Below are 22,393 nucleotides of genomic sequence, written 5' to 3' on the forward strand. Positions count from 1 at the left end.
ATGTTGGTGCGGGGGCTCGTGGCTTTCTGACCTGCTTTTGAAAGCCCCTCTGTGTTTTTCTGCCCCCCTCCACTCCTGTTTTACTCCTCTCCACCCCCTACCCCCCTCAGAAGCCCCTATATCCCTCAACTCCGGAAACGGACCCACGTCCCTCCATTGTGTCTCTGTCTATCTGCAGTTCATTCACTCGCCTCTCTCAGCTCATCAAACACTCCGGCTTTCAAACGGGCGAGTTATAAACACGTCGCGCGGGACGAAAAACAGCCCTTAATCTGTTCGGCGGCCTTGCACCGCTCACCTGCATTGCTTCCTCTACAAGACGTTTGAAGTCTCGTAATAAAGATGAACACGTACCATACGGCCTGTCAAACTGCCAGAAGTCCTGTATATAAAAAAGACTTATCGTCACAATGTGGCAGAATCTGCCCATCAAAAGTTTGAGACCACCGAGCTTTTTAAAAGGGTTAGTTTTCTTCACTTTAACGCTTTACTGTAGGGCAAGACTGCATAACACCTACAGAAGCTGATCATAACAACTGACATTAACCTACAATAACATAAAGGTTCATTTAAACAGACATCAAGGCAGCTTTGGTCAACTTTGATGTCAGGTCGACGTAACAGTTCTATTGGTCTAGAGGATGACCAACACATCCCATCCAGGTAGGAGTGTCTAATAGAGTGGACAGTGAGTGTTTAAAAACTGTGTCTGATCTACTCGCACCAGCGCAACACACCCTCCCACCACCAGTCAGTATTACCGCTGTGTTGAGAATGATCCCTCAATCACACGATACCCCAAGCTCTGGGATGGTGAAGGCTAATTCGGCTCTCTTGGACTCCCGGCCACGGACGGCTGTAGCATCACCAGGCATTGAACTCGCGCGATCAATCTCCTGATAATAAAGCTCATTAGACCTTCCATCTCCACGGTGGTTATATCTTGACTTTTCATGTGTGAAAACAGGTTTCTGCTTTAAAAGTGACTCGGATAGTGTCTGAAAATTGCATCCTCGCATGCATAATACTGTCCTAAATTCCGAACACTTTATTTCTCTTCCAGGCCATTGTGAGAGATTCGCTCTTGCGAGGTCTATTGGAAAAGAACAGCTGCGCTCTCAAAGCCACACACATCCACAGCGCTGAAATTGTCCCTTTATTAATCTTCAGTCTCCCGAAGCACAACTACGTGCCATGGAAATCTTCCACGTACCCAAGGCGCGAGGATCAGTGTTTATAAAAAAATACCCACCGCATTCTAATTCAGCTGGTTCCGACTTCTTTAGCAGGGTAAATTGTTGCGGAAACGCGGCGGCGGGCGAAATGACGCGCTTGCGGGAGAGCGAGAGAGAGAGAGAGAGAGTTTTCAGCGACATGAAAAGATATAAAAAGGCATAATGATGGTGTCGACTCGTCGCCTTTTCTGTTGCACCATCTGCTCTGTACTTTGCTCGGGTGTATGAGAGGAACCAAACGAGTGTGCAAGGCCTCGCAGTTCTGTTCTTAAGAAAACGCCCATTTTTCTCTCTCCTCTGACAAACTGCAGAGTCATTTAGTTCGGTCCAGGTGGGCAGTTTCTACCAGCTTCGCACAAGTTAATTGACCACTGGCCGTTAGCAAAAAGAGAATCCTTTGTCTGTTAAAGCGATGATTCAGCCAAGAATCTGGTTTTGGCCTTAAATGTGGGCCGTCCGCCAAGACACGTTTGCTGCTTTAGTTTGGCGCGAAAGCTACCAGGCTAATGTAGCTAGCAAGCAATGGGAGATATGCTTATGCTATAGTTATATGTTCTCATCAACTTACTGCGCAAGTTGCAAGTCATAACGACATTTTTTGGTATTTTTCCATCACGCTGCCTGTTTTTGCATAACTTTTGGTTTATCAGTTAACCCCTTAAATTATGGGAGGCAAATGCAGCCAAAAAAGACGTTAAAACGAAAACAGTCAAATGTAAATGCAAACCTCTTTTTGCCATTTCTTTTTCCAAACATCGGGGCAGATGTCCAGCCAAAATTAAAAACGAAACGTGCATTCTTATTTCTTTTTTAGTAGCAATAGGCTGCATATCTGACCAATATTCTTCATATTTTGACCAGTTTTGGACACAAAATAAAAAGGCCTGTCCCTACACATTTTCCCCAATAACAGTGTCACAGAATGTAAGAAAGGCTATCTGGGATTACTGACCAGCTTTAAGCAGTTTGATGAATTAGGTTTGCAGTTTGCGCAACACTGATTAAACGTAAGCTTCCATTTTCTTGTTAGCTACAAGAGACTCCAGCGCAAGCATGTCTTGTCTGATCAACCACATATGGGTTAAGGGGAAACCCAGGTAAAGGTGATCTTAAGTTTACTCCATGTCCTGAAAACCAGCAGATACGGGGGAAGGAAGCGCCGCAGACAGCCCGCACCCATCCTGGAATCATTTTGTGTCTTTTTTGGACCAGAATGGAAGTCAGTCTCTGGGTTAGAGTGGGGTTTGTGGGTTATATGTGCTTGCTGACAGAGTTAGAGCTTTGTTTGTGCGCTCCAGATTCTCTGGGGGCATCGGGATGATGTGTTAATGACTGGATATCCTGCAGAACGCGCTGCCTCACACACACAAACGCTTCGAAGATGCTGACTAGCCTCACGGTTTCTACTGGCCTTAGGGAATTATCCATTACTCATCTCTCTGTAAGCACTTCAGGCATGGATATGACCCCAGACATCTCAAATATTTATAGAACGCGCTGTGGCCTTGATTTGAAATGAATTTATTATCACTAATCACAAACAACAGTGCCCAGAATACGCTTTGGCACCACTGGTGAAAATGAGTATTAATGCCCAAAAAAAAAGGATCTACTGTTCATAAGTTTGGATTGTGGACGGAACTGTAGATGATGTTATATTAATCAAGAAGCATAGAGAATGAAGGTATAGTAAAATTAATATCCAGAATGCCTCAAAAAGCCGTGACTGAATCTTGGTGATCATAAAGCTTTTCATAGTTGTTTGTATCAAGAAATGATCAATAAATTGTTTGTGTAGAGAATTTTTACATATAATTTATATAATACTTTCCTAAAAGGTGAAGGTTCTGTGAGATCAACCTATTCAGCACTAATGAGCATCTAAGACGTTTCTTCGTAGCCTTTTTGGCTTATCCTTACCAAGGGTGCCAATAATTTTGCAAGGCACTATAATTGCTCAAAGTACTGAGCAAAGTACTGAGTTATACATAAGTTGGAAACTTTTTGACAAAAACCGAAGATTCCCCTTTTCTTAAATATACACCACCAGTCAAGATGTGTCGCTACGAACCAGTGGAAGTTGATCTATCACAATTTAGCGTTTTGTCCATTTTTATAGATAACAGGATGTCGTTCAGTGTCAGAACAGATAACCAAGCAACACCTTAGCAGCTGCCTTGGATAGCAGAGAAACAGCCAAGCAGCACCTAAGCAACCACATGGGATAACTTAACGATGGCCTGTCAAAACCTTAGCAACCACCTGGAAATAGCATAGTAATGACCAAGCAACACCTGAGTAACCATCTGGAATAGCATAGCGATGGCTTAGCAATACCTGAGCTACCACTTGGAATAGCATAGTGAGAAACTAGAAAAACCTTAGCAACCACCTGGAAATAGCATAGTAATGACCAAGCAACACCTGAGTAACCATCTGAAATAGCATAGTGATGGCTTAGCAAAACCTTAGCAACTATCTGGGATAGCATAGCGATGGCCTAGCCAAATCTTAGCAATCACCTGGGGTAGCAAATTGATGTCCTAGTAACACCTGAGCAAGCCACCTAGGATAGCGTAGCGTTGGCCTAGTAACACTTGAGCAACCACCTGAGACAGCCTAGTGTTGACCTAACAAATCCTTAGCAAGCACATAACAACCACCAAGTTTGCCCGAACATACTGGAAAACCATATCAACCTCAATGCAACAACTCTTTATAAACTCTATATAAAATAATTTTCTCTTTTTACTCACTTTTGTTACTTTTTATTATGAAGCGCACACACTGAACATGTCTGTTTTACTATGCTTTAAAGCTTTACAGATATAGTGGTGAGTCTATGTGGACATTAGGTCCTCTGTGAGATCTCAGGGTGAAGGGGTCAGCCTGCACATGGCCCAGAGGTGGCACACCCCAGAGTCCAAAACATCCCACAGGAAAATAGCTCATGGCATGTGGCCGTTTGGCAGCCTCTTTGTCCTTGAGCCTTCAGTCCAATTTATAAACACTCAAAGACACTAAAGGATGTGTCCAGTTTTTTTTCAGATCATTTCAGTGGAGCCATGGTCACTGGAGAGTCTATCACATTTCCTCTTGAGTGTCTTTTCTGTCCTTTTGTCTTCAAGGATGCATCCGTGAATGTTAATAATATCTTTATCTGTACTTACTATTATAGTAATGCTGAATGGTGTGTTTTTGTGGCAAGGTCACTGGTGCCAATAGGCTTGTATGAAGAAGTGTATTTTCAGTGCTGTGCACTGACTGTCCAGTTGCCTAGAAACCCCTTTCTAAACGCTTTCACTTGACCAATTTGAAGTCCACCTACCTTACAGGTCAACTCTGTAGGTGTGCAATTAGGTACTGTAACTCATCTTTACAATTTGCCAACCACCTTTTTCCTTTATTCGTCATTGATAGGTTCTGACTACAGAGTAGATGCTGGTCAGATATTATTTAGGTGGTGGACCATTCTCAGAACTTGTAGGCTTGTGAGCGATGACCAAAACCAATCAGAAAAAGTAGAAATGCTGGACATTTTGGCCAAAAACCAGGCCTGGACCTAGTGGAGTTTTTGTACACAAGTAGGTATCACTGCTACGTTGAGAGCCATCCATCCTACAAAATAGCCAGTTAAGCTTGGCTCTTTGCTCAGAAACTGACCATTGTAGAAGGGCTAGAAGAATGCACAAATTGTGCATTAATGGATGAGCCACAGTCTACAATTGTACACCAGCAAGATGGATCTTCAAGGTGTGAGGTCCTGCTGAAGTGAGGCTCTGGTGATGGACAGGCCTTGTATCAAGCCCCCAGTTGGTTTTGCTGACCAATATAGCACCTGCAAATATCAAACATGGAAGTTTCTAGAATCCCCAAATGTTGTGTGGGTTCAAGGCATTTGGAAACTCCAATCTAACTCAAGCAGATCTAAAGTTGCATAACATAATCGCCCTCTTCAATGCCACCTCCTTCACAGCTTATCCAAATTCTCACTCCGCTTTTAACAATCAGTCACTTTGTGTATCAAGTGTATGTGAGCATGGCAGTTTGCTGACCCTGGAGATATCTCTTCTTGTGCGATCTCTGGCAGAAGTGTTGACAAGACCACCAGGGTTGTCCCTCGTTTTTTCGGAGGGAAGAAACATTGTTCAGATTGGAATTCTCTGTGGGACCATGAGCTAGATCACACTCACCAACAGCTCCTCTGTTGTGTGTTGTGAGTGGTGCAGTTTCTCATGCTGGATGCCTTGGGGTATTCCTGGCCTTCTCTTGTCCATTCTGTTCACTTGAGATCTCAGTGGGATAGTGGATAGTTTGCTTGGAATGGACTCTAACACTTGGCTTCTTTCTTCTTTCTTTTCCTAACACACAGATACCCTTTATATCTCTCGCCTGCCCCTCTTTGTTCCTCTCTCTTCTTTCTCTCTTCCCATTCTTCTTTGTCTTTATTTGGGTCGTTTTGTACTTTGTCATTCTTTGTTGAGCATTTTATTGTGTTTAATATGAACGGCTCACCAAATTTGATTGACCTACATGATTTATCAATCAGTTACTGCAGTAAAATCTCTTGAATTTTTAATACAAGCATAGTGGCTTATTTTTTGTAGAATACAAATGTGAAATAACCATTTTATTGTGCTTTGAAAGCCTGTTTTCATATTGCCGAGATGCATGTACTGTAGTTTTGAAAGAGCTGTTACTAATAACATAAGTTATAAAACAGAAGCAGCGTGACTGATAAAGCCGAATGTTTCTGAAGTAGTTTCTTTTTCAACTGTTCATCATGAGTGAAGAGTTAGAAAGTTTGTAGTGCAAGTTTTCATATTTCACTCTAAAATAGATCTCTTTATTGACAAATGTGCCTCACTGATGCAGGTTGTCTGTTTCTTTCTGTCCTTTTCATGCATAACAGCTCTAACCACATGCTTCCAAATGTTAAAGCCACATTTATCTGTTAGTTGTACTTTATCCAACTTGAATTGCTGTCTCTTTAGGCCACTTAAAGTTTGTGGTAGTATTTTCTCTGTTTACAACCAGGTCAACTTAAAAAAAATGATGTGATTATTAGACTGATAATGCATGTGTTATAGCTTCCAAAATGTAACCCTGTGCAGGGCGGATGTGCTCCAGTAGCTGGTTAAAGGCCTGTTGCACTAGGTAGAACCAAGGAGTTGCCCATCTTCAGTGGCATGGAGCTCCTGATCTTTAGTACTGTGGGATTACCGATCCTTAATGCCAAGGTAATATTGATCTTTAGTGCCAAGTAATTCCAGCTGTTTATTGGAACAGATTTTTTGAATCAAGGGACTACTCCTTAGTTCCAGTCAGTATTTCCTTAATGCCAAAGAACACTACTGATCATCTTTAGCCCTGAAGATCAACTGACCTTTAATGCCAAGGATCTGCTGTTGTTTATTGCCAAGGAACAAGGAAATACTACCAATCTTTAGTACCAAAAAACCTTTCATTCTTTAATTCTTTAGTACCAGAATGCCACCAATCCTGAGTACTGAGAATCTTCCAATCTTTGGTTCAGTGGAATTACTGATCATTAGTACCAGAATACCACCAATCATTAGTACAAAAAACCTTTCAATCTTTAGTTCAGTGGAATTACTGATCATTAGTACCAGAATACCACCAATCATTAGTACAAAAAACCTTTCAATCTTTAGTTCAGTGGAATTACTGATCATTAGTACCAGAATACCACCAATCATTAGTACCAAAAAACCTTTCATTCTTTAGTTCAGTGGAATTACTGATCTTTAGTACCAGAATATCACCAATCATTAGTACCAAAAAACCTTTCATTCTTTAGTTCAGTGGAATTACTGATCTTTAGTACCAGAATACCACCAATCATTAGTACCAAAAAACCTTTCATTCTTTAGTTCAGTGGAATTACTGATCTTTAGTACCAGAATATCACCAATCATTAGTACCAAAAAACCTTTCATTCTTTAGTTCAGTGGAATTACTGATCTTTAGTACCAGAATATCACCAACCTTTTGTACTGAGTATCTTCCAACCTTTACTTCAGTGAAATTACTGATCATTAGTACCAGAATATCACCAACCTTTTGTACTGAGTATCTTCCAACCTTTACTTCAGTGAATTACTGATCATTAGTACCAGAATACCACCAATCTTTAGTACTATCCTCCAATGTTTAGTTCAGAGGAATTACTGATCTTTTGCACCAAAATACTACCAATCTTTAGTACTCCGTGCCAATGGACTATTTTTTTTCCAGTCAGTATTTTGTTAGTGCCAACTGATCATTATTGCCCATAACTGCTGATCCTTATTGCTGAGGAAATACTGATCTTTAGTGAAGAGAAACTACAGGTCTTTTGTGCTGAGAAACTACCAATCTTTACTTTTACTCTTTATTTTAAGCAGTATCAATATGTTGCATTAGTACTATAAGTATATTTTTAAGAGCATTGAATATAATCCATTAATTCATTCATTGCCATGGTGTCTTACCCCTGCTCTGCATGTCTACTGTCCTGAAGACGTCTAAACCTCGTTGAACACCAATCAAACAGAATACCAGGTGTGTGCAATTCAGGATGGGACTAAACTCTGCAAGGCTGAAGATATTCAGCAGCAGATGCTCATTTACTCACCACAATTTACTTCATTATTTTACTCCCTGCTCCCCTCCTCTGGGAGCTCTTAAGGATGCAGCGCTCCCCCGCTGTCTTTAGGTCTTCTGCTAAAGTCCAACTGTCCAACTCCTCACACACACTGACAGTTAATCCGTTCCTTTTGCTCAGCTCTGGCTTTGACACTTGTCAAGATAAGAGAGGAGTTTGGCAGCAAGGATGATAAACTTTAAAGAGCCTAGTGTTCCTGAGGGATTTCCCAGGCCTCATGTACATGGGTGTTACTTCAACAGAGGAAAAATCCACACTTTCTTTTTTGCCTTAAATGTAGAACTAGCTAAGAAAAAGTAAGAACGTGCACATTTTGAGACCAGAAAATGGACTTTTCTTTCAAACAGAGATGTAAATTGGCTCCAACCTAGCGGTAGGTGACCAACACGGTGGCGTTTAATTCCTCTAATACCTTTCCCGCCGTCGTGTGGAGGTTTTTGCAAATGGTAGATAGGGATCCAAGCCCATGTATATTAGGATTTGCTAGCTTTTAATTTTTCTCTCTCTCTCTCTCTCATTCACTTTCCACTTTTCGCCCATTTCTGAAGGAAATGCATCAACAAAATGAAGTGCTCTCATTAATGGGTGGTTTCCCTGGCTACAAAGCGCTTTTGCCTGGCCGCGTTTTCCATTTAATAATGGGAATTTCACTTTTTTTTCCATCGCGGCTGTCTTGCTGTCATTTTTTATCCACCCCCTTCGCCTTTTCATTTTGAGAACAAAATCTCTCGCTTATAGATCGCAGGTCGTTTTGCTCACATCTATAGACCCGATGGAGAAGAGAGGTTTTCAGGCTAAAAAAAAAAAAAAGTGGAAAAAATGATGAAAAAGAAGATGGATGAGTGGAGAAAGAGAGAGAAAAGGGATGGGTTATTAGTCTTAAACACTTTCCCCCGCCACCCCCCAACCTCCGTCCTAAATGAGGCCCTTAAAAAGGTTATTATGTTTCCTTTTGAAATGGCACGCTCTCATGATCTCGCACTTCCTTTCATGTTCCAGTGGATGAACCCCCCCTTGCCCTTTTCCCTCTCTCTCCTCCTCGCTCGCTCTTCATACATTAATCCCCCATTTCCACCACACTTTGTCCTTTCACCTCACTTTTCCAGGCTTTTACCTACAGCTCACGTTTTCATTTTACCACCTTTTGTCCCTCTTCTCCACCTTTATTCCTGCTCTTACTGGCTCTGCGCTTTTCTGCCATCCTGTCCTCCATTTGCTGTTGTTCTTCATCCTCTTCATCTCCATCGTCTTTGCATAATTCCATGCATTGTGGCTGGATGTGGCTTTGATATGTTTTTAGACTGTATAAAGCCAAGCTGTTGCTGTAACTTTAAATATCTTCCCTAGAAACAAGCATCACAGTAGTTGGGATGGTTTGACCAGTTCCTTGTCTGAGAACCCAGTGTGACCTCATGTCTGATCAGATTTGGTTGGATCAAATCATGGCTCTGTCATTGTGTTGAGGGTTGAAACCTAGAAATAATGGATCAGCTTGAGTTTGCAGTTATTTTACAACTGAAGCGAGCACAGCTGGCACAACTGAACAAGATAACAAAGGAACCGGCCCTGTGATCGCAAGGTCGTTGGTTCGAACCCCAGAGCCGGCAATACGTGACTGAGGTGTCCTTGAGCAAGACACCTAACCCCCAGCTGCTCCCCTGGTGCTGTGGATTGGGCTGCCCACTGCTTTGGGCAAATGTGCTCACTGCCCCTGGTGTGTGTGTGCTCACTAGTGTGTATGTGGTGTTTCACTTCACGGATGGGTTAAATGCAGAGGTGAAATTTCCCAGCTGTGGGACTAATAAGGGTCACTTAATCTTAATCTTAATCTAAATTGGATTTGAGGCTTTCAGCTAAGTAGCGCAGTCACATCACAGGTTTGTAGATGACTGTTAGAATCATTGTCATGATAAGCAACCATTATTTCCAGTATTAGAAACCAATTTAGTTGCTGAAAAATAGTGTACACGGTTAGAAATGGAGGTTCTATGCAGGTACATTTTTCATACATCGACAAACGATGTAAATGTTCTCTCAAAGGTACAGCCGTGCTTTTACGGTCCAATTCTGCACCTTAAATAAGTTTCTTAACTGAATGTTTGAAAACACACCAGTAAAATAAAAGCCTGGAGACGAGTCTGGGTGTGTGGAGTCAGTACAGCTTAGAAAATAGAATTTCAGTGGATTATGGTTCAGTTATGTTCCCTTACTAAAGGTGCTGAGATGGACCCTTGAGGGTCCCACCCCTGTGACCGTTTCGTACCTTAATGTCTGAGAGTGGAGAATGAGTCTGCTAGTCCTGTACAACTTCTCAACTTTAAAATAAGGGGTCGGAAGCTTGAACTACGAGTTAAATTCTAAAGTGACTTACAGGGTCAAGAATGAAGTTATGACACAGTTAATGGCCTCTGATCCGATCAGCTCTTGGGGAAGGAAGCTTGACAAGAAGTTTCTGTATATAGATATTTGCAGCGTATTACTGTTTACTTCCCAAGTCATTAATATATTAAATGAAACATCTAAAAGTACATTTTGGTCATATCTACATATCTAGTTTCTGCGCCCTGTATACAGTGTGTGTATATATATATATATATATATATATATATATGTGTGTGTGTGTGTGTGTGTGTGTGTGTGTATATATATATATATATATGTACACAACTGTGGCAACTGCATAAATGCTTCATTGCATCATTAAATAAAAACATTTTTGAAAAATGGTTCTACAGTGCAAAAAAGTGTATCGTAAAATCTTGAAAACATATGAAATCTTGAAATATTGTTCAACCTATTCCTATACATCTTTTCTTGTTTTGAGTATTGTATTAATAAAGTATCTATCTATCCATCTGTCTATCCATCTATCTATCCATCTGTCTATCCATCTATCTATCCATCTGTCTATCCATCTGTCTATCCATCTATCTATCTATCTATCTATCTATCTATCTATCTATCCATCCATCCATCCATCCATCCATCCATCCATCCATCCATCCATCCATCCATCCATCCATCCATCCATCCATCCATCCATCCATCCATCCATCCATCCATTTAGTAAAAGTGACTTATTTTGCCACTGGCAAATAGGTTCCCTTGTATTCAGATTCCTTTATTGATCCCAAGGGCAAAATTGCAGTTGTTACAGTTGCAGCCATTTATGTAAAAATAAACACTTTACTAATAATTTAAAACAATATAGAGAAATTTACAGTATGTACACCAGATTTAAGTACTTATGAATATAGTAAGGTGGCGGTGATTGTGATAGTAATATGAAACATCAGGTATAAAGCAGTTACAATTGAGAAAATTGAGAAAAAGACAGTGAAACAAGAAAATAAAGGTAGAAATAAGTTAAACTCTCTTATAATGTCTTTACAACCATCTCATTATAATATATCAAACTATACCCTTTTGCTTTCTCTTTGTGCCAGAAAGGAGAACCGCCAGGACCGGCACTTTCCGAAGATGGCCGAGAGCAGCTGATGTTTGAGGTTCCTCTGAATGACTCGGGCTCTGCTGGCCTGGGGGTCAGCCTGAAGGGCAACAAGTCAAGAGAGACCGGAGAGGACCTGGGCATCTTCATCAAGTCTGTCATCCATGGAGGTGCTGCCTTCAAGGTAAAAGGACGTAACCTGCTTTTTTCAGCTCCATATTGCACAATATGGTGACTGATTCCTTTGTAGCTCGATTAGCCAATCCCTCTACCTTTTGTCGCACTGCCCAGTGCAGTTGACTAGCATATTTCTGTATCCACTGCGAGAACGAGGGCACTAAGTCACGGTTATCACTTCTAATTCATACCAGACTAAGTGCATTTGAGACAGCTGCTTTTGAATTACTGCCCACTTAGGTTTCTGAAACCTGCAGTGCTGCAAAGTTTAGCACTTTCCCTGCTTTAAAGTAGCTTGAGGGGCCAAGTATTTGGCTGCTCAGTTGAAATCTGACATATTAGATGTAGGAGAACAGCTTCAGGAGAGCTCTTGAAGAACCAGTAGTCAGGCCGTATCCCTTTGCAGGCCTTGATTTGCTAGTCCAGGTGTGTTGGAGCTGAAATAATCCAATAAAAAGGAATTAACTTAGATCCACGAAAGCTGAATCTTGGAATTATAGTTGATGGGATATCACAACTAATTTGGTAACGTGATGCACTTCTGGTTGAAACATGGTAACACAGAGGGTCTCTTTTCTTAGCTTTGATGATATAATGATTTAATTGGTTATTATAGTTTCCTGCCTCTGGTACATGGTAATGTAATCTCAGTAGGTGTTTTAAAGGCAGGCAGATTTCATTATATTTTGATGGAAGAGAACAGAAAATCAAGAATTATGTCTTTTATACAAAGGAATATGGTGAATTGTGCTTTATATAAACAGAGACATGAACTAACAAGATAAAAAAAGAGGCCATTTGATTTCAGGTTAACTTTAATGCAGGTTTATTGTCAAGTTGTGCCTCTTGAGCCACTTGATTGGTCATTTTGAGCATCCTGAGCTTCATTCGTAAGACGTTCACGCACAAATTTAATAAGTAGAGCTTTATAAAGCAAGTTTCCAACCTGGCATGTGAACGCCAGCACCAGAGTGCTACAGGTATTAGTGTGTGATTCATGTTTATAAATCTAAGAGAGAGCTAATCCTAAGAACTGTGTATATACTATGTATATCTGCATTATAAGTGCCTGCTAGGCTTATTTTGACTTTTAAAAAGAGGTCTACACTTTTAAGAAGTTTCTTATTTTGAAGCATGAATCATCTCCTCTCTTCAGCCCAGCATAAAAGAACAGAGCAGGTCTAGTGGCTGGGTGTAGATAAGGGCAGCCCCACTGTCCCCTATCAGATGACTAATCTAGTGTGGGCTAGCAGCTGCGGCAGCGCCTATCAGCTCTCCAGTGAAGAGCGAACCACAGGCCTCATCGCCACTCCAGCCTGAAAGAGCACGAGGGAAAACCGTTTCAAAAGCTCTGCTTTTCATCCAGCCTCCCTCTTTCAGCCTTATCACCCCTCTTTCATTCAGCTCTGTGGGTTTCTATGGCTGTTCGCACCTAAAAGAGAGTGAGATAGAGAGATGAACACAAAAACCGAAAGATGTATAGATGTTGTGGTTGTGAGCAAACCCGAAAATAACGCACGCAAGATGTGGTCATATTTGTCTCCAAATAAATCGAAATTATTCATCAAAATGTAAAAATCAACCAAGGCGAGCGTTCAGTTTCAGCCTTGAAAAGGACAGATGGGACTATGCTTTTGATTTTTAAAATAAATTCATGTTCTAATTATGTTGGATTCACAAAGCCAACTTCTTCGTTATCATTTTCTTAGTCGCAGTTTTCAAGCTAGGAGCACGAAACGTCGCATTGATTGTGGAGTTTGAATGGGATTAGTTTACCATAAGAAAATTAAGTCCAGAATGTTGAGAATGTTTAAATGCAACCACCACAAAGGGCCATCACTTAAACTACCCATTATGTACCTTACACACAGACTCACGCACTAGAACACGTATACACAAACCTTAGCAACCACCTGGGACGCCACAGCAGTGGCCTATTGAAACCAATTTTAGCAACCACCTGGGATGCCACAGCAATGGCATTGTAAAACCCTTACAACCACCTGGGATACTACTGCAATGGCCTTGGGAAACCTTAACCTGGGATACTACTGCAATGGCCTTGGGAAACCTTAACCTGAGATACTACTGCAATGGCCTTGGGAAACCTTAACCTGGGATACTACTGCAATGGCCTTGGGAAACCTTAACCTGAGATACTACTGCAATGGCCTTGGGAAACCTTAACCTGGGATTCCATAACAGCTATGTTGTCAAGTCAACTTATAAACTAATGTAATAACAATAAAATGTGTTTTTATTTTCAAGAATTAAGCTTACACTTGGAGAAATAAACAGAAACTCAAACCTAATCAATCAAAACGAAACATTTTGGAATGCTTACATCCCTAGAAATGACTATAACGGCCCCCCAAAAAGACAAAATGTTGGCGCAATAGGACACACAGGTGTCGCCAGTGTCCCAAAGAGTTTATATTCATACATGTGCAGGTGTCACATGTGTGGGGATGCACTCTGTAGTATAGGCATTTATGACTGATTACCATGTGAAAAACACAGCACATCAGCCTCATTAGTGCTAATGAAGGCTTTAAAAGCTACATTGATTAGCACTGAGGGAAGGAAGAGCCATTCTCTAGAGACAGCTACATCATCTTACAAGGAGAAACTCTCGCGGGCACTGTGTGCCTCTTCAAGTCCCCACCATTAAGGTCCCCTTTAAGCAGGTCACTGTCACAGCAGTCATTGGTTAATGACCCAGTCTAAAGGTCACTCATGTCCAGAGACTGGGAGACAATGAGGAGTCTTGGGCGGCTCCGGCAGCTTTTAGCTGCTAATCTCTTTTGTGCAGCTCTGTTTGGAGGACTGCAGCTGTGGGCCCTAATCCAATTCACTCTGTTCCTGTCTTTTCATACTCTACATTCAGTCTGAATTTCAGAGTGTGAATACATTTAACCCTTTTCTATGTATGTTTATAGTGCTGTGAATCTGAATAATTAAGTTAAGCACAATATGGTGTGTCTTGTATCAGTGGAGAGACAACTTTTAAGGAGAAGAAAAGGAAAATATTGATCAATTTATCCTATTTTCAAGCAACGTCTGTGTATAGACATACGGTGGACCTGTATTTATAGTATACAACATTTCACAGCGGTATATAGATGTCCAAAGTGTGGCCGTTTGATTTGGCGAGCCAGAAAGTTACTGCATCCCCACCTACAGTCACAAACGTTTGAACGCCCCAGGAAAATGACATTCTGTTGATTTTCTCTACAGAGAACACACTTTAATGTGAAACATTAGAGCACAATGTCTGTTTAGAGTTTCCAGCATATTGGAATAAAAAAAGGCATAAACTTTAAAGTGTGCCAGAAGTTTTGCACTGGCCACATTTTATGTTCTTTTCCTCCTAAAATAAACTTTTCACTTAAAAAAAACAAAAACAAAACAAAAACATGAAATTTGACCATGAATGCCCAAGCTTTTGCACAGGACTGTACATGCAACGTCTTATAATCTTATATTCCTTTAAGATGGCAACAAAATAACATCATAAAGTAATGTTTTTAAAAATAATTGAAACATATCTACCTTTATTTGTATACTGTGTTTTGGCATCTCAGTCTGTCATGTCCACTGCACTTTGGCCTTCCAAGGCAAGAGGTTTGGGCATCCATGATAAATGGGTATATATTGATATATTGATGTCCCTATATTGCAAGTTAGGTTGGAGCAAATGTTTAAATCATCTGGGGCTCCTAGAACTAGTTTGAGAAAACCTGCCATAGATACCAATGAAAGGAGTTGCACTTACCTTCATCTGAATGCCTCATTAGTCCCTCACAGCTGATTGGATAAGTCACCAAACTGTGGTGGACACTGGCCCTTCAGGAATGGAAACGGACACCTCTGCTTTAAGCTCAGTAGTTATGGTCTTGATGCCTGTACCTTATTTTTCCTTCCAGGCCATAAATCATTTTCCTTGCATGTGCTTGCTGCGTATAAAAGGATGAATGGATTCCAGCTCTTGTTTTAAGTCATTTTACATAGCAATGTTGTCTTATTCCATTGATAGATAGTTCGGCAATAATTCACTGACGAGCAGCAATTTTAAGGATGCATGACACTTATATAAGGATAACAACTCGCATAAACCTACATTAACATTAATGATCCTTTTATAATATTTAGATTTAGGTTTATTAAATAGTCAATTTCAGGAAACTGACAAAGCTTTACTGATAATTTTGCTGACTTCAAACATTATTTCTAGAAAGAAGCCACTTCGATATACACACAAATAAAAGAGACAAGTAGATTAAATAACTTAAAATCAGTAATATCATCTTGAAATGAGTTGTTAATCTTCTTAGATCAATCTCAAAATGATAAAACAGGCTTACATATAAATTCACAAAGATATCAGTTTTTGCAGTGTAGTATGGCACCATGATTACATTATCTCAGAGGTTTTATTGTTAAAAGCACTAAATGACAGCAAGACAATTGTATCACCTATAATGTAGAGGATTAAAATGACTTTAAGCTCACTTAAAGGTGGTTGTTCAGCAAGAAAATCAAACAGGATATTTCGTACAGAGGCAGAAGCCACAGCAAGTCAGTTTTAGATTATTTCATCACTTGATGCAAGTGGAATAATTTAGGCATACAGTTTATGCAATGCTAAATTGGTGAGGTATAAGCCTCTATTACATATTAGCCACATTGGCCTCGTAGCTGCTATGCAAAACTAAATATGCAAGGTTCGTGTCATAAACAAATCTTGACTTATCCACTAGATTTTAGGCGTGATGACTGTTTTTCCTGCTTTACAGTTGCCTCCGCCACTAAGTCTCTCTCTCTTCCTTCACTTGCTTGTCTCTGTCACTTTCCCTTCCCCCAGGATGGGCGTCTCCGGGTGAACGACCAGCTTGTGGCTGTCAACGGTGAATCCCTTCTCGGTCGCTCCAACCATGACGCCATGGAGACCCTGAGGCGTTCCATGTCCATGGAAGGCAACCTGCGAGGAACCATCCAGCTGGTGGTTTTGCGAACGTTGGAGCGCCCCCAAGCCCAGGTATGCCCAGCTGCAGCCCCTGCTGCCCCACCTCAGCCCCTGCTGAATCTTGCACCATCCGTTCTCCGCCGCAGGGCTTCTGAACCTGGGCCCTGGGGTCTCATCCACCGCTACCACAAGTATGGCCACTATAGGCTCTCTGGCGGCCTCTGAACATTTGTGCGTTTGCTGGTGTAAATAAGTGAAGTTTCAAGAATGCAGATATGGTTGTGCCAAATCACTTCTATATAAAGGTCAAGGTAGAGTGTCCAGAGTGGCCACACAGGTCACCAGTGTGGAGCCCATTACAAGGAAAATAGGAACTTGTCTGAATTCAGTTTTGTTTGGAACATGTTGCAGAATATCATGTTTCCCCTGAGAAATTGAGCTCTTTTTTATCCTGAGAACTACAAACAGACGCTAATGATGGTCAGTAACTTTTCCTTGTTCTTTCCTTGTTGCTTCCCATTTCTGTACTAACTTGTAAATAGTTTGTGAATTTGTTTATTCTTTCATTATTCATTTATATATTTATGGAAAATCTTATTTCATTTTTTGGTTGATTTTTAAATTATTCCACCTTTCTTGAAAACTCTGATGCACTAACTTCCTCCCTTGTATCTATTTCTGTTTGTCTAATAAAAGTTCTGAAATCTCTGCATGCTCTCCCTCCTTACTCTCTCCTTCTGGGATTTTCCTGCATTTTCTTTCTTGGCTATTTCTGTACACGAGGCTTTGTGGAACATATAACATGGTGTGGAAATTGTATATTACATAATCTTCTCTTTCTAGCCCTCTTTGGTCTTTCTTAGGAAGCATCTCTTGCTATTTTTTCCCCAAAGACGAAGGTTAAATTCTCGTTTGACTTGAGACGAGCAGCATGTATTGACTATTTATGATGTTTTCTTCATTAGCCATTATGAAGTGAACCCTCTGGTGACAGGAAGAAAGCCTGTGAAGTTGTTGTGTAAACAGATGTTGTGTAAATTCAGCTGCCAATGTAAAATCTGAAGCTTTAAAGGACGACACGATAGGGCTTTTGTTGAGCTTGCCTGCTCTCATGCCTTGCTCAGTGGCCACTTGCTGAAAATCTCAAGTCTGTAACAGTTTAAAATCTTCGTAGGTTTTTCCCCATGAACTTCCCATTTGCAAAAGTGGATGTGCCACCCAAACACAATGCTTTTCCCTACATAATTAACCGTTTTCTACAGTAGTGTTCAATCTTCTTGTTTCAGACATCTCGCCGTGTTCATTGGGGGCCGCCTTCTGTTAGTGATCGGGTAAGTTTAGGCATGTGTACCCCCCATAAACACCAAGAGGCATTGTAAAATCCCTTTTCTTTATCCAATGTAGTGGTGGTATTCCTCACCTTCTTCAGTTCCTGTGGTCACTTAAATCATTGTCCTCAAAGACCCGAAACTTCTAAGCCAGAGGTGTTCCCCGGAGGCCCTTATGCTGTGTCCGTCTAAACTTGTGAAGTGGGATATCGGAATAGTCCTTCATCAGTGGTCACAGGATGCTGTTGGCTGGATATTTTTAGTTGGTGGACCATTCTGTGTGTCTGATCCACTCACACCAGCGCAGCACACACTATCACGCCACCATCATGTCATTTCAGTGCTGAGATTGATCCACCACCCAAATAATGCCTACTGTATGGGGGTCCTGATCACTGAAGAACAGGGTAAAAGGGGGTAACAGAGTATCAGAGAAACAGATGGACTACAGTCTGTAACTGTAGAACTACAAAGTGCAGCTATACAGTAAGTGGAGCTGATAAACTGGACAAAAAGTGGAGATGCAAGGAGGTGGACTTTATGAAGTGGACAGTCAATATGTATTATACTTTTTGAACATGTTTTGTCTGCTTTAGACATGATAATGTCAATAATTTTAAAAGATGTGCTTTTAGGTAACACTTTGAGGAATTTCCGAGTAGGAATTGCCAGTTAAGTAACGCCACGAGGACCTTCGGAGTGGAATTTGCCAGTTGAGGGATTATTTTTTAGGTTTACTTTGTTGAAGTTACATGCAGTAAATCGAGCATTAGGGATCGGTTAATGTGATTGAGACTATCAATAAATAGTTTATTTTACAGCATAGTCATTTTTGTGTCTAGTGTTCAGCTCCAGGTGTTCAAACACTAAAAACTAGCGTTTTCTCTGTGCTGTATGAGGCACTCGAAGAAAGGCATCCTCAATATTGATTGGTCACCAGTGGATGATGCATGACATCTTTAAGCTTAAATGTGTTGTTTGAAAAAGCAACAGATGTGCTTTTCAGCCACAGTGCACATTGCTTCTTAGAACTGTGAACTCAAACTGGTGCTCATGGAATCTCATGGAATTTTGTTCCTAAGTTGCAAGTTAGGTTGGAGCAAATATCTGAATGATCTGGGGCTCCTAGGACTAGTTTGAGAAAACCTGCCTTAGACAACTATGAAAAGAGTTGATTTTGCCTTCATCTGAATGCCTCATGAGTCCCTCACAGCTGATTGGATAAGTCACCAAACTGGACGCTGGACCTCCAGGACTGCAATTGGATACCTCTGTTATAAGCTTAATAGTCAAGTTCTTGATGCCTTGCATGCTTCAAGATATGATAAGGTCATGGACAAAAAAATTATAAAGAATTTCTTCATATTATGGAAGAACTATATATTGGTTCTTTGATATTCCTCACCCTCATTGTCTTTTGTACCTCTTAATTTCCTTCCAGGCCCTAAATCATTTTCCTTGCATGTGCTTGGTTTGTATGTAAAGATGAGTGGATTCCAGACCTATCCCGGATGGATGTGCAGTTAGAAAATATTTCACATGAAACCATGCTGTGGCATTCAGCTGGAAACCATAAGTTTACTTTGCCTCCAAGGTCAAGTTAGGATGGTCCATCAGTGCAGACATGGCTCTTCAATGCTGCTCGATAAAAATGAAGACAAATGATTATTGACTCCACCTTGAGTTGTGGAATCTGACTTTGGCTCCAGACAGCAGAGCATCATGGGAGGGCATTAGCCTATCCCCCGCCCCATCTAGTCTGAGACGGATGGTGATTGGTGAGGACTCTAATGACCGCTCAATAAAAGGTGATGTGTCGGCCGTGATGCATTCCCTATTAATCACATGCAGGCAGGCTGATCAATATGCCATTAATCACCCAGACAGAGTTGCATGATAAGAGAATGAGTGGGAGGCGAGACACACTGAACAGCTTTTGTAAACCAAGCTCAGAGGTTTTGTTTGAAACGGTTTGGGCAGTCGTGGGCTGGAGGTTAGGGAACTGGCCCTGTGACCAGAAACTCACTGGTTGGATCCCCTGAGCCGACAGTACGTGACTGAGGTGTCCTTGAGCAAGACACCTAACCCCCAACTGCTCCCTGGGCGCTGTGGATAGGGCTGCCCGCCACTCTGAGCAAGTGTGCTCACTGCCCCCTAGTGTGTGTGTGCTCACTAGAGTGTATGTGGTATCTCACTTCACAGATGGGTTAAATGCGGAGGTGAAATTCCCCCATTGTGGGACTAATAAGGGTCACTTAAATTTGCCCATAATTTTGATGACTTTCTGTAATTGGATCCATCAAGGCAACACAGTGTTGCATCCAGTGTATAAGTCTCTCATGCTATTCTTAGCTTGCTTGCAATTGTAAGGGTAGTGACTCGTGTCCAGTACTTAATGTGGGCTGTGGTATCCTTGTTGCTTGACTTTGGAGTCTCTTACCTTACTTGAGTTACACTATTAAGCACAGTCAAGTTGATGCTCAAATTTTGCGCCAAAATCTTTATTTTGTAGAGCAAAACCCCACTTGAAAATTCTTGCTCCAAAATAATCATTAACCCAGATTATCAAAGGGGAATTCCATCAGTTGAACCACCAGATGGTTAAGAACAAAGAGCCCAATGCCTGAGACATTATTTAGGGTAGTTTTGAGATTAAGAAGGTTGTGGCTTACATATTGCTTCAAATCAGTTGATGGTGGAGATGTACGTGCAGGGTGTTTTAAGGCAAAATAGTACCCAAAAAAAAAAATGCTTTTCACAATATAATACATAGTTTCACTAATCATTTTAAAATAGGAAATAAAATGATATGTTTACGTTGTTATCACTACCATTGTGAAGAAATCAAAACTGGTAACCTTCTGTACAATAAACCATTCCTCGTCAAAACCAGTCTGAATGACTTTGTTTGCATCTCAACAACTGAATTATGCAGAAATCCAGGGAAGAAAATGAAAGGAATTCCCATTTAAAGATAGCTATGCATAGTCGTGCCTTTGGATCCGTATCCTTTATCGACAGGCTTGCCCAGTTCTTGCCTTGACCATGGCCATTTATTACAAAATAAAACAAATGAAATTCATTCTAAACATTTTCATACAGTCGTAAAGACTTATTCAAACAAAATGATGGCTGAATTTCTCCACTGTCCAAAATAACTAAACAAAGTAACGTTTTTGGACCTGCAACCTTTTTCCTTCGCTCAGTGTCCATTTTCTCTTGCTCTCTTTATTACGTCTCGCATTTATTTCATGGAGGTGCTTCGATCACGCCCTCAAAGTGACCCCTAATCCTCTCTCCATGCTGGGCCTCTTCTTGCTTAGCTAGTTAATCAGATTACACCATGGGCTCCTTGGATAAAAGGCGGTTTTAGGGTTTTAATGAAAGGACGCTTGGGGCTAGCCTGAGGGAATCTAACCCTTGGTCACCCCTGCTCCTGCCTTGCAGTCCTGTAAGGGAGTAGCAGAGAGGGCTCATGCTTTGGGGTCTCATATGGGGTCCTCTTTTGTTGGTCCTTTGTCCTTGCTGGTGGGCTCAAGCCCCCCACCACAATTGTTCTCTGATTAAGATGTGGAACGTGCTTCCTTTTGAAGATATCACAGAGACAGGTTGACGTATACTGGTGGCCAAATATGTGGAAGCAAGCAATGACTTTCCTACAGTTTATTTCAAATCAATTTGCCAACAATTAATACTGCGCAATATATTTACTGTCACCTAGTTAAATCAGAGAGGGCCGAGTCAAACCTGACAGGGTTTTAGTGGTGAATTAGTTTTGTTAAATGCCGTACCTACAGCTAATTACAAAACTAAACAAAATTCTCAGATAAAGCCTCTGTTACGCTCCACAGAGACCTGAGACTCGACTCATGTGCAGAGACTCAACTGAGATTCTCACCCTAGAGACTCGAAACTTGACTTGGACTCGCACCAGAAACTCGAGACTTGAATCAGCCTCCCCATAGACTCAATACTCATACCTCAAAGACCTGGGACTCGACTCCGATTCAAACCTCAGACTCAAGGCTCAATTGGGACGCATACCTGAAAGACCCAGGACCCAAGTCACATTCAATCCCCAGACTCAAGGCTTGAGACATGAGACTTGAGACCTAACTGGAGCTCATACCTCAAAGACCTGGGACTCAAGTCAGATTCGAACCCTAGAGACTTGAGACCTAACTGGAGCTCATACCTCAAAGACCTGGGACTCAAGTCAGATTCGAACCCTAGAGACTTGAGACCTAACTGGAGGTCATACCTCAAAGAACCGGGAACCGACTCAGATTCAAACCCCAAAGACTTGAGACTTGACTGGAACTTATGTTGTGGGTGTGGAGCTGGACTCGCTGACTGCAGTGTCAGAGAGGAGGACGCTGTCTAAGCTGCTGGCCATTATGGACAATGGCTCCCACCCACTCTGCGACACGGTGATGAGACACAGGAGCTCATTCAGTGCAAGACTCAGTCTACAAAAATGCACCACAGAGCGTCAAACTCTATAACTCCTACCTCAATGTGTGATACTATGATTCATCTGTGCAAAACTCAATACCAAACTGTACTGTTTAT

At 41.3% G+C, this 22,393-nt stretch overlaps 1 protein-coding gene across 3 annotated transcripts in view; it reads left to right on the forward strand.

Annotated features, from left to right (window-relative positions):
* The window catches only part of pard3ba (par-3 family cell polarity regulator beta a), a 274,053-nt gene that overhangs the window by 131,306 nt on the left and 120,354 nt on the right, over positions 1-22,393 (forward strand). For all 3 annotated transcript variants that reach the window (XM_017714021.2, XM_037543525.1, XM_037543526.1), the window contains exons 11-12: positions 11,349-11,534; positions 16,392-16,565. In XM_017714021.2, coding sequence (XP_017569510.1) covers positions 11,349-11,534; positions 16,392-16,565 — 360 coding nt within the window. The remainder of the gene's footprint in view (positions 1-11,348; positions 11,535-16,391; positions 16,566-22,393) is intronic.

Source organism: Pygocentrus nattereri, chromosome 12, assembly GCF_015220715.1.
Source record: "Pygocentrus nattereri isolate fPygNat1 chromosome 12, fPygNat1.pri, whole genome shotgun sequence".
Taxonomy (NCBI): Eukaryota; Metazoa; Chordata; class Actinopteri; order Characiformes; family Serrasalmidae; genus Pygocentrus; species Pygocentrus nattereri.